At 61.8% G+C, this 15,461-nt stretch overlaps 6 protein-coding genes across 6 annotated transcripts in view; all 6 read right to left on the bottom strand.

Moving 5' to 3' along the window:
* Positions 1 to 624: 624 nt before the first annotated feature.
* LMXM_19_0450 (conserved hypothetical protein) lies at positions 625 to 3,474 on the bottom strand (the record flags this gene model as incomplete). Its single annotated transcript, XM_003874174.1, has 1 exon — positions 625 to 3,474. One exon carries the CDS (start codon positions 3,472 to 3,474, stop codon positions 625 to 627), a length of 2,850 nt encoding a protein of 949 aa, XP_003874223.1.
* A 1,323-nt stretch (positions 3,475 to 4,797) lies between these two features.
* LMXM_19_0440 (putative nucleosome assembly protein) lies at positions 4,798 to 5,856 on the bottom strand (the record flags this gene model as incomplete). Its single annotated transcript, XM_003874173.1, has 1 exon — positions 4,798 to 5,856. One exon carries the CDS (start codon positions 5,854 to 5,856, stop codon positions 4,798 to 4,800), a length of 1,059 nt encoding a protein of 352 aa, XP_003874222.1.
* Positions 5,857 to 6,612: 756 nt separating this feature from the next.
* On the bottom strand, positions 6,613 to 10,425 carry LMXM_19_0430 (conserved hypothetical protein; the record flags this gene model as incomplete). Its single annotated transcript, XM_003874172.1, has 1 exon — positions 6,613 to 10,425. One exon carries the CDS (start codon positions 10,423 to 10,425, stop codon positions 6,613 to 6,615), a length of 3,813 nt encoding a protein of 1,270 aa, XP_003874221.1.
* Positions 10,426 to 11,121: 696 nt separating this feature from the next.
* Positions 11,122 to 11,577, bottom strand: LMXM_19_0420 (putative RNA polymerase III C11 subunit; the record flags this gene model as incomplete). Its single annotated transcript, XM_003874171.1, has 1 exon — positions 11,122 to 11,577. One exon carries the CDS (start codon positions 11,575 to 11,577, stop codon positions 11,122 to 11,124), a length of 456 nt encoding a protein of 151 aa, XP_003874220.1.
* A 1,406-nt stretch (positions 11,578 to 12,983) lies between these two features.
* Positions 12,984 to 13,358, bottom strand: LMXM_19_0410 (conserved hypothetical protein; the record flags this gene model as incomplete). The annotated part of the gene is made up of 1 exon (XM_003874170.1): positions 12,984 to 13,358. The coding sequence occupies one exon, from the start codon at positions 13,356 to 13,358 to the stop codon at positions 12,984 to 12,986; it is 375 nt and encodes a 124-aa protein (XP_003874219.1).
* Positions 13,359 to 14,643: 1,285 nt separating this feature from the next.
* LMXM_19_0400 (putative synaptobrevin-type transport protein) overlaps positions 14,644 to 15,461 on the bottom strand; it is a gene marked incomplete at both ends in the record, with an annotated part of 843 nt that continues 25 nt past the window's right edge. Inside the window, one exon of the mRNA XM_003874169.1 lies at positions 14,644 to 15,461. This exon is cut by the window's right edge and continues 25 nt beyond it. Within this exon, the coding sequence (XP_003874218.1) occupies positions 14,644 to 15,461 (818 nt within the window).

The raw sequence follows: 15,461 nt of genomic DNA, 5'->3' as shown, positions 1-15,461 counted from the left end.
TCACCAACACCCCACCCCGCGCAACAACGCCGTCCTGAAGCAGGCCCCAGGATTTACAAGGACGAGTGCTGTGAGCGCGTGCACACAGCCACCGCTGGCGTGGTGTCGCATCCCGGCAAGGCGGCATGCGGAGGCCAGCAGCGCACCGGTGTTGCGCGGAGAGGGCGCGAAGAGATCCATACGAATCAGCCGCCCACACAGTGCACGTATGCGAAGCATGTGCCGCGGCTTGAGGCGACTGAGATTGCGCAGCACGGCACACAGGTCGGGTGTAGAGGGTCTCAGCGGGCCCTGGGCTGCGGCTGGCCAACCTCCTGCTTGAGGACATCCGGCATGCACCTGGACCAGCCCACAGCCGGGTCCGTGTGTCGGATGCTGAGCGCGCAGCACGCATGCGGAGGCGGAACGGGCGACGAGAAGAAGAGCTCGTTGGACGCGCGGCCCCGATTCGCCGGCAGGACGGTTCGCCCTCGGAGGACCCGAACGCAGCCGTGTGTGTGTGGGGGGGGAGGGGAATGCAGCTGAGGCGTGTGAGCCGTGGCTGGATCTGCGCCTGTGCTGCTGACATGTGTTCGTGGGTGGGATCTGGGCACCCTGTAGCAGCACCAGCAAAGTCCTTTGTTGCTACTGCAACTCGTGGTCCGCCAGACCGTCGACGTACTCGTCCATGATCGAGCCGACCTCTGCCATCACCTCGCCCCAGCACTCCTCTGTCAAGCCCGCGGTCAGCCGCTGAGCAAACACGAACTGTGATATGGAGCTGGTGTTCCACAAGCGCTCATTGTAGGCGATGCACTGAAAGTTGTTCATGCGATACGCACACAGCCTCTGCACGATCGCCTCCGGCACCTCGCCGCGGGCGCGCTGATGGCGCGCTGGCTGTCGCGCCGTGGCTGTCGTCGAAGTCGAGGGCTGTAGCATAGGTGCGCTGCGTCCAAGTGGCGACGCCCCGCCTACGCGGTCACCGGTTGCGCCGTCACTGCCCTCTGCAGCCGCGTCGTTAGCGTTCTCAAGTCCAAGCCGGACCATGTCCGCGTCCAGCTGCGTCAGCTGGTGCTGCAGCTGCGTGTAGAGAAGCATCTCATCCTCCACTTCGGCGCTGATCGCATACAGCGGCACATCTACGTCGCCTGTAGCGCTGTCGCTGACGAGGTCCGCCCCGATTGTCGTGTCCACGCCGTCGGTGTAGCGCGCTTCTTTCGCGATTTCATCTGCGAGGCTCTGAGAGTCCACCTCGAACGAGGAGCCGTGCGAGCTCGCCTCACCGCTGGCGGGAACCCTACCGGGCTTCTGTGAAGACCGAGACGCCGCTGGAAAACTCCCTGGTTGCCCTGCCGATCCGCGGCTCGTGACCTGGGTGTCCTTGTACACTTGACGCAGCAACTGCTGGTGGTCGAGAAGCATGTGATCGATGGCGGAGGAGAGCTCCTCGAACGATTTTTTAGTGGTGGCACTGACCTGGTAATCCGTTGGTAAAGCCATGAAACCAACGTCGCCGCAGAGCGGCATCGGGCCCAGCGGAGACGCAGCTGTGCGAAACATTGTTAATGGTGTTTCGCTCTTCGGCATATTATAGTCACCATCATCACCTACACCGCCGGCCGCCTCAACCTGTACCGTGACGGTGTGCGGCCTCGGCGATCGAGGAATGCCGCCACCTAAGCCGGACGTAGCCAGTGGAGTACGTGCGCGAGAGGGGTTTAGCTGCTGCAGCGACGCCATCCCTGCCGCGTAGCTGTTGTGGCCGCTACCGCCCCGGCTGCCGGTGGTGGGGCTTGGATGGAAGGAGCCAGAGCGCGACAGAAGCGCTGACGCATGTCGCACCGCCTCGAGCGGCACGCGCGCAACATCCACAGCACCCTTTGGTTTTGCCTTTGGTGCCAGGCCGCGGACGGCGCGTGGCGATTGGATGACCTGAGAGGTTGACGCGCTGCCGCTGTTGCCTGCTGCAGCTCGCTGACTTTCACTGTCCGTGCAGGCCATCCGCCCACTCGTGCTGCCGCTTCCCTGCCCGGAGTCCACCGGCACAAAGCCGTCGCCGCCACCGGAGCGGGATCGAGGGAGACGCAGCTGGGGTACAGCAGGCGCGTTACCTTCGGCCGCACCGCTGCCTCCGCTCCTGGGCAGCATCACTGTAGGGGCCGTGTTGGCGAAGGATTTGGTGTCGCCGTCGGTGAAAGGCGACGTAACGACGCCATCTTTTGCGATGAACGTTGCAGGCGCTGACGGCGATTTGCGCACAAATGCCTCCGCGGTGGACGGATCCCCGTGCCTTTGGCCTTCGGTGGGCGTGGCAGCGGTGGCATCTCCCTGGTCGAGTGATGCTAAGTTCATATTGAGTATCCGCGCTGGGCCCTCCAACGAAGATGACGAGGCGCCAGCCGACTGAAAGCGCAGCGGCGGTGGAGTAAAGGCGACTTCGTGTGGGTCGCCGTCGGTCGACACATTGCGCCGTGAATGCAGCCGATCAGTAGGGCTGGGAAGGGTAGCCTCGTAGTCGCCAAGCTCACCGACGGGCTTCTCCCCACGGCGCGCATCGCTTGAGCCGGCTGCCGCACAGTGCGGAGGGGAGGCGGAGGGTTGCATCGGTGCGTAGTAGTGCGCACGCAAGTCTTTGTGGTGGTAGGTATAGGCGTCGAGTGAGGGGCGTCGCTGCATTGCTGCAGGATCAGCAGACATGAAAGCCCCACCAAGACGCCCTCCGTAGGCATATTCGCCGTACCTGCCCCGTCGACCGTGCTCTGCGAATTCAGATGCGTTGCGATGAGCAGCGTCGTGCCAGGACCGGTCATCGTCATCACCGCGACGGCCGTGCGCCGGTGGCGCCGCCTCGTCGCAGAGCAGAACCTCCTCCACAAGCGCGCCGGGTCTCTGGCGTGGCTCCGCGAGTCGAGAAAAAAACGTCTCGCGCTCAGACGGGCTGCGGTGCAGAAAGCGATGGGTGCGCCGAACAACGTACCGGCGTCGCTTCGTCGTCAGACGTGCCGCTGCGTCGGCTTCTCCCGCGGCGTTTTGCCGGGTAGATGTGTGCGGACGACGGATCGAGTCGGCCGCGTTGGTGTCCTCCTCGATGCCGCTGTTCCACCGCGCTGCTGCGATGCGGGCATCAAAGCCGGAGGTAGGCCGACCAAACTGCATACGAGGCGGGGAGATCGGACGTTCAATGACGGGCAAAGAGATGCGGCGGGTAGAGGGTGACGTGCGGGGTCTGCTCTCCTCAAATCGGTGCCTCGGTGCGCCTCCTTGGCCGAGCACCTTTGGGTCAATGCTGGCATCGCCGTCGTCGACCTCCGGTTCACTCCACGCCCACCGCGTTAGCACGCCTTTGCGCGAAAGTCCCTCCAGTCCAACTGTGTCCAGCATCTCGCTCACATCACGGTGAGCAACCCGTTGAACGAGGTTCAGTAACTTGAAGCGCTGCACGAGCACGTTGAACTCGCCGCTCGAGGGGTACGCCAGGGGTTGAGAGGACATCCCCAAAGTTACCGTTCCCCTTTTCCCGTGTGTGTGTGTGTGTGATGCCAGCGCAGCGGAAGCTTGCGACCTTGTGTTCGGGAAGCGAGCCGGCAGGTGGGACACAGCACTCAGTCAAATAAATGCAGCAACGCACGGTTGTGACGGAGGAGGGGGTGCTATCAGACACGTAAACGCAGGAGAGACGTGAGTGTACACGCCACTTCTCCGCGGTAATGCGCCACGAGATGGCTGCGTCTCTTGTTCTGTGGTGCGTCTACCGGCTACGTCGTCACGCCCCCCCGGTACTCTCACTTCGGGCGCGCATCGACACGCGATACGGCACACGACGAGCACAACGAGAGTGAACGAGAAGCAAACAAAAGGAAGACATGGTGACGATGGCACCGCCGACGGCGTGAAGGAGAGAGGGGTGGCGAAGTTGTGGAAGAAGGCAAACTTGACCACGATGCTTCAGTGCGAGAGCAAGCACCTGGCTGCCTGCCTGCCCGGCTTGTTAATTACGCAACGGGCGCGCACATACACGAAGAATTTCACCTGCATGTGAGCTTCCACAAGGTTCATCTGAGTCACCCATACACAGGTGTGCCCCTATCCCCCCCTCGCGGCGGGGCCACGCTGCCTCTGCAAGCTCCGTGCACGTGTCCGCTGCGCGTTGTTTGTGCTGGGGTTGACCTTTGTTTGGTTCTGCTTTAACGGTGTCAAGTTAGTGGCGAACAGGGAACAGAGAAACAGGCGGGGAGGCACCAGCGACAGCAGCAACGCGCTCCATGAAATGGCGACGGAGACGTCCCTCCTCCCCCACCCACTGGTAGAGGAGTCATGAAGGCACGCGAGCGTGTGTGCGTGCGGGGAGGGCACGAGAACAGGGAGAGGAGGAGAGCGAGCGAGCGAGAGGGCAAGAGACGCAGATCAGCACACACAGAAGTGTCGCGTCTTCCTACACACACGCACTCGTCCTCTCTTAGATTAACAACACAGCATTAAGCGACCCCTTCCCTCTCTCCCTCTCCTCATTGCTCCTCTCCGCATGCATGTGTGGCATTGAATCATGCTGCCCCATCCGGCTGCTCCTGTGTGAGCTGGACATGCTTCGAAACATTCTCTGCGGTTCAGATAGGCATATAGACGTGCGCATGCGGGATGAGAGGGAAGGGGAGGGTGGGGGGAGGTCGACGCGAGACGTCCATTGACATCCGAGCAGCACACACGTGCACCGGCATTGATGAGCGCATCGCTTCCTCTCGCTCGCCCACACGCAGCTGCCTCCCCCCCTCCCTCCCTCGCCCCATCTTTCTTTTCTTTCCACCTTGTCGCAGCCGCTTAGATACCACGACCACCGCGACCACCACGGCCACCACGACCGCCACGGTTGCCGCCGCGGCCGCGCGGGATGATCTCTTCTTCCTCTTCCTCCTCTTCATCCTCCTCGTCCTCCTCGTCGACATCGCTGAAGCCATTAGGGGCTTCGCCGGTGTAGTAGCGCACGGCATTTGGCACGATGCACGTGTGCAGCACCTCGAGCATGCTTATGCGCTGCTCCTCGTCATCCTCCTCGCCGTCCTCCTCGCCGTCATCATCGCCGACAACTTCCGTCTTCTTCCTGAACAGCCAAAAGAACGAGAGCTGCGGCACGTCGCGCGTGGTGGTGCGCGCCTGGCCCGCGCGCTTCGCCCGTTGTTTCTTTGTGACAGTGTGCATCATGACGTTCTTGCCCGGCTTCCACGTGATGGGCGACACCGTCAGCTCCGGCTTGTCATCCTTGATACTGACCGTGGCGGTGATGGTCTCCTCCTCGAGGAAGTCGTTCGGCGAGAAGGTGAAAATCACCTGGAAGCTACCGTGTTCCCCCTCCGCGACACAGGACCGGATATCGACAAGGTGCTTCAGAACGTCCTCGTCGTGCGGCTCAATCGTGCTGTCGATCACGGTGTGGTGACGCAGCACGCGCAGCCAGAACCCCTCCAGGCCGAACGCGTCGGCGGCCTTGGCGGCCTCGTCCGTGTCGTCCACCTCCACCGATATCACACTGACGTGCTCCTCCGGCATGCCCTTCTTCACCTCCTCCTCGGAGACCGTCGCCCCTGTGACGATTTCCTTGCGGCGCTGCAGCAGCGGCTCGAAGAGAGCGTCGTAGCGGCGCAGGATGTCCATTTCCTTCACCTTGTACGCCTTCTGCTGCGCGGAGAAATCTTTGTCGTAGGCGGAGAGAACCTGTGCCCGCTGACGGATCTTCTCCGGCAGGCCGGCCATGAAATTCTTCGAGAAGTCGGGGTCGAGGTACTTCTGGAAGTCCAGCATGTTACCCATCTCCATCACGTCACCCTCGTCATCCTCCTCCGGGATCACCGCGGCCACGTCACGCTGGTTCTTCGGCGGCATATTTGGAGCACACACGCAAGGGTCAATGTGTTGGCGGCGTATGTGCGGATGAGCGGGCTGTGACGTGGTATACCACTCTTCTGTTTTCCTTTTCGTTATTTTCTTCTGCTTGCACAAGCGTGTATGCGCTTACGTGGTTCGCTGTGGGGGTCGCGCAGGGACGCACAGCCAGACGGTTGGTAATACCGAGAGAGAGAGCGGGAGGGGAGAGAGGGTGGAGAGAGAGTGGAGAGAGGGGGGAGGTCTTGGGGGGAATGTGAACAACACACAGAGGGGACGAGATGAAGCGGCTTCGGACAGAGGGCGGGGACAAAACTCGTGGAGCTGTGCGATGGCCGTACGTGCGTGCGCATGTTTGCAGTTGTATGTGAAGGGAAAGAGAAGTGAGGCGGAGGAAGGGGCGGACGAGGCGGGCACGGCGAGAAAAGACGCCCGGGCAGGAGAGGACAGGACAGGACTGGAGAGCATCCATATGCGAGGGACGAAGAGAAAAAAAATAGAGATGGCCAGCGTGATGGGCGCGAGGAGAGAGATACAGAGAGCGGCCGCTGCAGTATTCGCTGCCACCCCACGCCCCGCCGACGCAAGATCCCATGGATCGCGCGCCAGAGAGTCAGGAAGAGAGCGCGCGCCTTCCGTTGCACTTCGCAGCCGGGTTGAGGGAGCACGAGCTCTGCGGGGGATTGATTGGACGCACCAAGCGCACACGCGGACGCCCGTACGCACGTGGACAAATCATATGCGGCGCAGTCGGTGTCAGGCTGCCGCACGCACCTCGACGGCGGCCAGCAGTGCTGCCGTTACAATGTCGAACGCCGTCGTATTGCCGGCGCACGCGACGGCGGCCACGTCCAGACAACTCCATCCATACCGATTGAGCAAGCCAACCGGGCAACCAAAGTGCACGAGCAGCCCGTTCAAGGAGCAGAGGAGCTGCAGCGACGACATCGCCGGCGCCGGTGAGTCAGGGAGGTGCGCATCACACATGCGAGCTGGGCCGACAAGGTCAAGCTGCGACATGGCAACGTGCAAGGCGGTGCCACCCTCCTCATCTCTCAGTTGAGCTAAGCGCGGCTGGCGGCTCAGGAGCTGCTTCACGCCAACGACGTCGAGTTTCTCCACCAGGTAAAAGAACGCCGTGAGAGCCGACGGCATAGCGCGGACAACGGTGCGGCGAGGCGCGGTAGGACCGGGTTCAGTAGCCGCCTCACTGTAGCTCTGCACTGCGGCGTGTGGAAGCACCGGCGCCGGTACGGTTGCGTCCACCACCGTCGACAGCAGCGGCCCTGTGTGCGGAAAGGACAAGAGAGCCGATGAGTGGGTGCCGCAGACCGAAAAGCGAAGTTCACAGTAGTTGGCCTCGCCGTGGTCTGCTGCAGCAGCACTGGCCGGGGCACCGCGTGAGTGGTGCGTTTCGTAGTAAGCGATAATGCGGCGCACCAGTGCCTCTCTCGCTAAATCATCACTCGCAGGATTGAAGGGGACTTCGATGCCGAAGACGGTGTGAGCCACGCGCGCCACCGCCGTGAGAGACGGCAGCATCAGCAGCCCGCAGCCACACGTAGGCTGCGGTGCCGCAATGCCGTTGTACCTTCCCTGTGCCGTCAGCGTCGCCATGCACTGCCGCCAGCGAGTCAGCTGGGATGAAACGGGAGTCGTTTGGGCTGCCACATGGCCGTGGCGTAGCTGCAGCACGGCAGACACGCTCACCACGTTCCTGAGTGTCGCGCGGCAGGCCTCGCCCTGGCCCGTCCTGAACTGCAGGACGGCAAGCAAGCGGTGCTCGCGAAGATGTCGCAGCATGTCAGCACAATCCTCTACACGCAAGGCTTGGCTGACCGAGGCGACGACCTGGTGTGCCATGCGGTAGTCCCTCGCCTCCCACGCCAACACAAGGGAGGCGTACTCCATCGCGCGACGGTGAGCCACTAGCAGCGTCGGCGGCGGCAGCAGCGAAGTTGTCGCGGTAGCAGTGGGCAACGATGCGCCACTGCACTCCATGCTCTCGCGGTCGATGAAGGTGCGAGTGGCAGCTGTCGGTGATGCGACTGCAGTAGGGAGGGCACTGGCATCGCTTACGGGTTCTAGAAGCTCCTCGGCGAACCACGCACGGACCTCCGCCTTGAGGAGGTCAAAGCGGCTTGTCACGAAGTCCTCAGCGGTGCCGGTCAACGTCAAAGACGACGACGACCCTGCAGTAAAGGCCACGCGCCACGCTTCCGCAACATTCCCGCCGAAGCTGTTGTAAACGCACGGCCCGCGCCAGCTGTCCCAGTACGAGGAAGGCGGTACGCCGGCTGTGCCGTGCGCCGCAGCGGCCTCGGCGCAGGCAGACACGGCACTTTGCCGTAAGAGCTCATCGTACACGTCCGCAGAAGAAATGGTGACAACGTGGTCTAGCACGTACACGTCAACACCCGCCGCTTGGACTGGGGCCCTGGAGCCCAAGTCGTGTGCCGCTGGTGTCGCTGGTGTCGGAGGAATGCAGTCCGGCAGTGCCAGAAGCACCTCCCGCGGGTCCACGTGGTCGCGCAGGTAGCGAATGGCCTCGGCAACTTCGCCGCGGTGAAGTGCGGCAAAGCCGGCCATGCAGTGCAAGTCAGACTCGACGGCGCGCAGTGCCTCGTCTGCATCGGCGGCAGCTGCCGCGTTGCGCGCCACCGCCGCAGCGCGCCGACGATGGAACGCCAAGAGCTGAAATGCGGCTTCACTGTTACCGTCTGTCACCATTTCGGCTAGCTGCACGCGAAGCGGGTTCAGCTGCAGCATCCACACCGTCCGGTCGCTCGCCACACAAACAGATGTGCCCTGTCCGCGCAGCGCGCCGTAGCGGATGCCCGGCAACGGGACGCGCTGACTCCTCGAGGTGGCGCCGACGCCTGCGCCGTATTCGAGGAAGGAGACGACGTCGCAGTGGTGCGACGTGAAGAGAAAGATGTGAGGAAATCGAGCCAACACGAGCTCAACAGTGGTGTCTGCCTGGAAGACGTCGCCCATGACCAGATCGTCATCTTTGATGCGCAACACAGCGCCTCGGGCGGCAGCAGGGGTCGTCGCGGAGGCGATCGCGGCGCTCCAGGCGGTACCGGCGCGCAGCAAGATGGGGTTCGCCCCTGCTGCGGCAGCGGCGCTTGTCTTCCAACCTGCATCGCCGTCCTGCACGCAACCCGCCATTGCTGCAACTGGGGGCACGCCAACCTCCATGACGGTGTTCGGGGCCTGCGTCCGAACCAGAAAGGTGTTGTGGTCGCTCCCGACGGAGAGCAGAGGCGGGCGGGTGCCGTCAAGGCGAAGAACACACCACGTAGAGCCCCCGATGAGAGACAGCAGGCTCACTTCGCGGCGCATCCCGACGCACACGCTCAGTCCAGCCTCCACACTACTGGCGAGCAGAGGCACACCGTCGCTAGTGAGAGCGCCGGCAGACGCGGCGAAAGGGAGAGCGGCTCCGCGACGCATCGCAGGGGCTGGGCTACACATGAGCACGCACTGCGCCCGTTCCGGCAGAACGTAGCGCTGGCACAGCATGACCCGCGGCGGCGGTGGGGAAGACCTGGCGGTGGCGGTGCTGAGGGAGGCACTGCTGCCGGGACCACCATCTTCGGCCAGCTCATTCGCGGATGGCCACGCACTGCTCGCCGCACCAGACGCCGACGTCGATACGCGGTCAACCACGTACACAGCAAGCTCTTTCTTCTGCTTCTCCGCCACGCACACCACGTGCGCCTTACCCCCTGAGGAGGAAGACGACGAGCAGAAAAGGGGAGCAGCACCGCCTCTACCGTCACGGCTGTGGTGGTGAGCGTTCCCGTGGTGCGGGTGAAGATTGCCGCCATTGCTAATGGTGCTGTCCAGCGGGCTTGCGGCCGGCGTAGTCAACAACGTGCTCTGGAGGGTGCGGGCGGAGGAACTTCCATAGCTGCATTCGCTCGGCGTGCGGAGGTGCGAGGTGGTGCGGCTGTGCTGGTTGACACCGTCGTCGTCACCCACCGTCAAGCGGCTTGCGCGCCTACGGGGATGCGTCAAAGGAATAGCACCGGTCATTGGCACCACACTGTTGTCACCGCCCACGCTGCCACTTGTGCCGGAGCCAGCCACGGACAGTGGCGGCGCAACAGAAAACGAGGAAACCTCCGTTGCGATGGTGCTCAGCACCGCGTACGTGTCTGCGTGGAGGAGCTGCAGGCAACCGCCACAGAGGACAAAAAGCAGATTCTGACTGCGACTGTGCTGCAGCTGCTGGACCTCGGCACCGGAAGCGGAGACGGCGCAGCGGCGCGTAACCGTCGTGAAGACGGCACTCTCGTCTGTGGAGACGGAAGCTGGGGCAGCAACACCAGCTTCCCCCGAAGGAACCGTAGCGTCGATTGCAGTCGTCTCTTCCGGTGCAACTAAAACGCTTGCCGCGGTCCTAGATCGAGTCGAGGGCAAAGATGAGATGGAGAGACGTACGAGCTGCCCGCGGCTGGTGCCCACGTGCGTATTGGTGCCATAGCTGTCAAGCGCTGTTATCTTACCGTCGGTCTCATCGAGGTCGAAGAGCCTCAACAGTCTGCGCACAGCTGGCATACGTCACGCACCGTATACAAACATATAGATATATATATATATATATGTGCGTGTCTGCGCGTGTGATCCGGAGCGAGGGACACCAGAGATCAAGGCAGCAGGGGTGGGGATAGGGGTAGGGGACGAGAAAGAAGAAAAGGGCCGGTGAACGTGTGCAGCAAGCGATGCTAATGCGTATGTAAGTGTGCGTGTTTCCGGATGATGGTTGGAGGCGGAATTTCCGCGCAGAGAGAGGGCAGAGCCCTGCAGGAGCAGGTTCGCATGGCAGGAGAAGCGAAGATGACACGAGGCCGGACAGGTAGCACAGCCCTCGAGAAGGAAGCGGGCGCGGAAAGGGAGGGAGGGGGAGGGGAAATGAAAGTGACGCGACGATGATCCATCTTGGATTTCGTTGTCGCGCTGGCGTGCGGTCGGCATGGGCTGTCCATTGCCCCGCCGACAGAGTCCACGGGGCCGCAGAAACAGCGACGAGTAAAACAATTCTGACAGCAAGCCTGAGCTGCTACCGGCGCGCTACACGCGCTGCGTTGTCGCCCCGTAGTGCTTGATAGCGCATGGAAGCCGCTACACACACACATCTCACCCACCCACGCGCAGGGCGCGCGAGTCCTGGATACCAAGCGAGTGCGCTGTTGTTTCTCCTTTGAGTGAGCTCACCCTTAGTTCTGTTCCTTTGGCCTCTTCCTGGTGAGGAGGTTAGTCCTGTCGCCACTGATGGCCGCACTCGACGCACTTGAAGAACACGGTTGCCGGCTCGTCAGCAGAACGCATTTGGATCTGAATAAAGTAGGCCTTGGTGCTCCGGCACGGGTTGTCTTCGTTCTGGCACGGAATCGTCGTGATCTGGCCTCCCTCCGCGGAGGTCTCCGCCTTGACTACTGGAGCGGACGCAGCGGTTGTGTGGCACACCGCGGCGCTGGACAAAGCCGCCGCCTCCATCGCCGGATCTTCCTCAGCGTCCATTATTTGACGGTTGTGTGCCACAAAGGAGTGCTGGATGGTGAGGATAGGCTCACCAAACTCGTTTCTCGGGATTTTCGGGCTCGCGCTGGCGACGGAGTGGACATAGCGGCACGTGGCGCACACGAGTGCGTTGCCCTCCACATGCGGCATCACGAGCAGTAGCGTTGAACAAAACGGACAGAAGAACATATCCCTGTGTCGGTGTGTGCGCGTGTGTCTCCTGCTGCTGCCTACCACGTGCACGTCACAGATGCTCTGGGAGTGAGAGGGGGGAGAGAGAGGCTCCGGTAGATGAAGGAACGCATGGACCGAAGGCAACGAAAGATTGAACGCTGTGTCGCGCGCCGGCTCGTGTTCGTTTTAGCCGACTGCACTTGGTTAGCGGTGAGAGGGGATGATGAACGGATCAGAGCGGTGGGAGGTGCACATGAGCTACCCTGCCGACTGCGCTGCTGACGGTGGTGGTGGTGGTGGTCGTCGTCGTCGTCGTTGCGCAGGATGTTGCAGCGGAAAAGAGACGTCTAGAGGGCAGGAAGATGAAGAGACAGGTGCGTGTGGAGCAGAGGTGAGGAGGGTTGACATCAATCCCTTACACAAGTGCTCTGGATGCGCGATACAGCAGTGGTTACTCGGCTGTGCTGTACGACACAAGGACGCGCAGAGCGTGAGCTGGCGAACGCGGCGAACAAAAGGATTGCAGTGAAGCTGTTGGCCATGTGCTCTTCCCGCTCCCCTCCGAGCACCGAACAGAGCGCACAGCAGCAACCCTTCCCGCGTCACCTCCCCCCTTCCCCTCCCCTGCCACCGTCACCGCCTTTAGCTCGAGCATATTTTGTTTTGCGGGTACCTTCCCATTCTCTCATTCTCCAGTGGCGCACCTCCCCCCCCCCTCCTCCCAAAGTGAGACGGAGAGGTGACCAGCCCGTTAAACGGGTATCGGTGGGTCGGAGGGCAGTACATCAGCCACAACAACACAAGGGAGGAGGAGGAACGGGAAAGAGCTGACAAGAAAACGAGAGACAACACATACACGCGCATAGCCGTGCGCAGGCAACCACCACCACATCGTGGCCGACCGCCACAACAAATCGACTACTGCACACGGGCACACGCGGGCACAGAGATCGAGACAGACGGGCCCGAGAAAGCGCACTTATACGGAGAGGGAGTCGCGTCGACGGCAACGCGCCAGAAAACGAAACGAAATCGCCGACGACACCATCCCCGCGAACCTCCCTCTGGGAATGCCTACGCGACTCACGCATGCGGATGCCAGTCAACATGTGCGCATGGTCACCGCGCTCCCAAAGCCCGTCTCGCATCCGCCCCTTACGCACCATCGTCCCACTCTCACATCGATCGAGCACGTGCGTGCACAGCTACGGCATAAAAAAAGGGAGGGGGTCCTCGGCAAGGACGAGGGGAGACGAGAACGGGAGCGCTACTGTGCACAGCATGCTTTCGCTCCTTTGCGTTTGTGCGTCAACATGCGCGCTCTCCAACCTCTCTAGGGCTCCTTCCCTACTTCGTGCGTGGATGCGCGGACGTGCATCTCCGGGAACACGGGCTGGAAACACCCAGTCCCGTCTCTGGCCTTACAGGCCGAGTGTCTTCATCGTCAGCTCATGGCCGTGGAACTGCTTCTCCACAAGCGCGCGCGGTGTCGGCTGCACGTTCGGGTCGTTCTCCTGCAGGCCGTAGAGGTCGCAAGGGGTCAGCTCCGTGAAGTTGCCGCGGTACGCGTTGTAGAGTGTGTTGCTTGTAGGCATGGCCCCGAGGCGACGGCTGCCGAGGAGGGTCACCTCCGTCAGCGCCACCTCCGTCGCGGCGCCAAGGCCGTGCGTAGTGCGAATGTTGTTCATGCGCAGCGCCTCCTCCTGGCGTGGTGCACTGCGCTGAATAAACTCCACTGGGTGCATAAGGCGCTCCTCACGCGCCTGGGGACGCGGCAGACCGATATCACTGGTCATATCGGCAGAGGAGACTGAGCAATAGGGTGGGAGGAGAGGAAAAAGGAGGCCAACGAGGCGGTGGTGATGGGCGGTGGGCTCAGTGGATGAGGGACAACGGAAGAGCAGCAGCGAGCCCGACAGAGAGAGAGGAAACAATAAAAACTAGACGTCTGGCGCAGACGACCTTCCTTGCCAACTCTGGGCGTTGCTGCGTTGGGAGGAGAAAGGAGAGTGCGGGGGGGAGTGTATTGACGTATGTGCGTGCGTGCGGATGTGGGTGTGGCGAGCACGTCCGAAAGGTCAACGATTCAGTCTGGCAGAAAACGAAAACAATAGGGGGTAGGCTTCTGTATGGGTAATGCACAGTGTGTTGGCGAAGGTTGGGTGCGAGTGGTTGTGCGCACACATGTCAGCCGTTCGCCCGTGCATGAGATACACACACACACACACGCAAGGCCCCACAAATGCAACGATGGCGAGATGGAAGGAGGGAGTAAAGGATGATGATGGGCGAAGGACAACACAAGATGCACCACAACCCCTTCGCGCCGTGCGCTGTGCATGCATGCACGCAAAGGGTGGGGGAGAGAGAGATGGAAGATGGGAGCTGCGGCGGTGGGCAGAGGTCGAGAAGCACACCAGGCATTATTCTCGTTTCCCTGACCCCTCCCTTCTTTGCCTCTGGTCGCTTCGAAATGATGTGAATGTCTGCACGCACGCGCACGTTCATAGGTGTCGCTACAAGCAAGCCAGAAAAGGAGACGGCAAGATGCGAGCGCAACACCTCCTGGGCTCCGGTACGCGCCACAATCGCCAAGAAGCGGCGTTTTTTTTCGTTCCGCTTCGGTCCCTTTTTTTTTCGTTGTTGTTTCGCGTTGGTGGGTATGTAAATCAAGTGCCTGTCGACGATGCGGTTGTGTATGAGCCGTTCGGGAGGAAGAATCGAGGACGGCCTGACAGCGGAGGTGGAGGAGGGCGTGTCACTCACGTCTACAGTGCTGCACACACACACGCACCGCCCTTTTCCCCCACAAACGCCATTTGGTGGCGACGACGCACAGACACGGATAGGTGTCTATCTTCGTCTAGAGAAAAGCGAACGGAGCCGCGCACGCGTACGTGCGCACATCAGAGAGGAGAGGGGAGCTATAAGCCCAGAGCTTCTTCGACTGCCACCGCTGCCCCTCACACCGCTTTGTCAGAGGCGGCATTGGTCGCAACGCGTGGCATCACAGTCGACACTACACCCCGAACACCCACTTCGCTTGTCTGTCGCTCACTTTACCCCTACTCTCGCGCGAGTTCAGAAGAAGTACAAGTAGAAGAAAAAAATGAGGAAAAGCCCGATCGCTGCCGGTGGGCCGTACGTCTTGAGGAGGCGCATGCGGTTCATCTGCACCGTCTTCTTGTAATAGCGGGAGCTCTGATCCACAAGTTCGGCCGAGTAGTTCGTCATGGTGTCGAGCCCCTCGCCGCGCGTCATGAGGTCTTCCAGGTTTTTGCGCATAACCATGTGCACATCCGTGATTTCCTGTCGCAGTGCATCGTACTGTGGGTTGACCTGGCGACGTATCATGCCCGTCGCCCCGGCACCGCCACCACTTGGGCCGGCGCCAGCTCCAGACCCACTACTCCCACCGCTTGTCCCGGAGCCGACGACAATTCGGTCCCCGGTGGTACGGTCCTGCTGCATGATGCGCGTCACGCACTTGCGCAGCGTCGCGTCAAACTTGATAAACTGGTACGCTCTTACGTTGGGGGCGCCGATCTCCGCCGGCGTGTACAGCTGGATGAACTCCGAGAAGATGAGATCGAGCAGCCCACAGGCTAGTTTGTTCATGCCGTTGATGTCGCCCGAGTTGCGCAGCAGCAGCTTGTTCACCGCCACGACCAGCGTCAAGTCCGTCGCCGCGTCCTGAAAGGCAAAGTAGACGTTGTCTTTGTGGTCGAAACTCTCATAGTAGCTCCCCTTCGCCGCCGCCCGATCGGTGCCACCCGCCGGCGATTCCATTCGTTCTACAATGCGCTGCTCCTGCTGCCGAATCACATTCGCGTTGCTGTAGTTGTCATCCGTGTAGCTGCACAAGGGCAGCCGGTCATGCGTGCGGGCTATCAGGGCCG

This window comes from Leishmania mexicana, chromosome 19 (genome assembly GCF_000234665.1).
Source record: "Leishmania mexicana MHOM/GT/2001/U1103 complete genome, chromosome 19".
In the NCBI taxonomy this organism is placed as follows: domain Eukaryota; phylum Euglenozoa; class Kinetoplastea; order Trypanosomatida; family Trypanosomatidae; genus Leishmania; species Leishmania mexicana.
The sequence above is the reverse complement of the archived record's forward strand: the minus strand, read 5'-3'. Positions and strand labels throughout refer to the sequence as shown.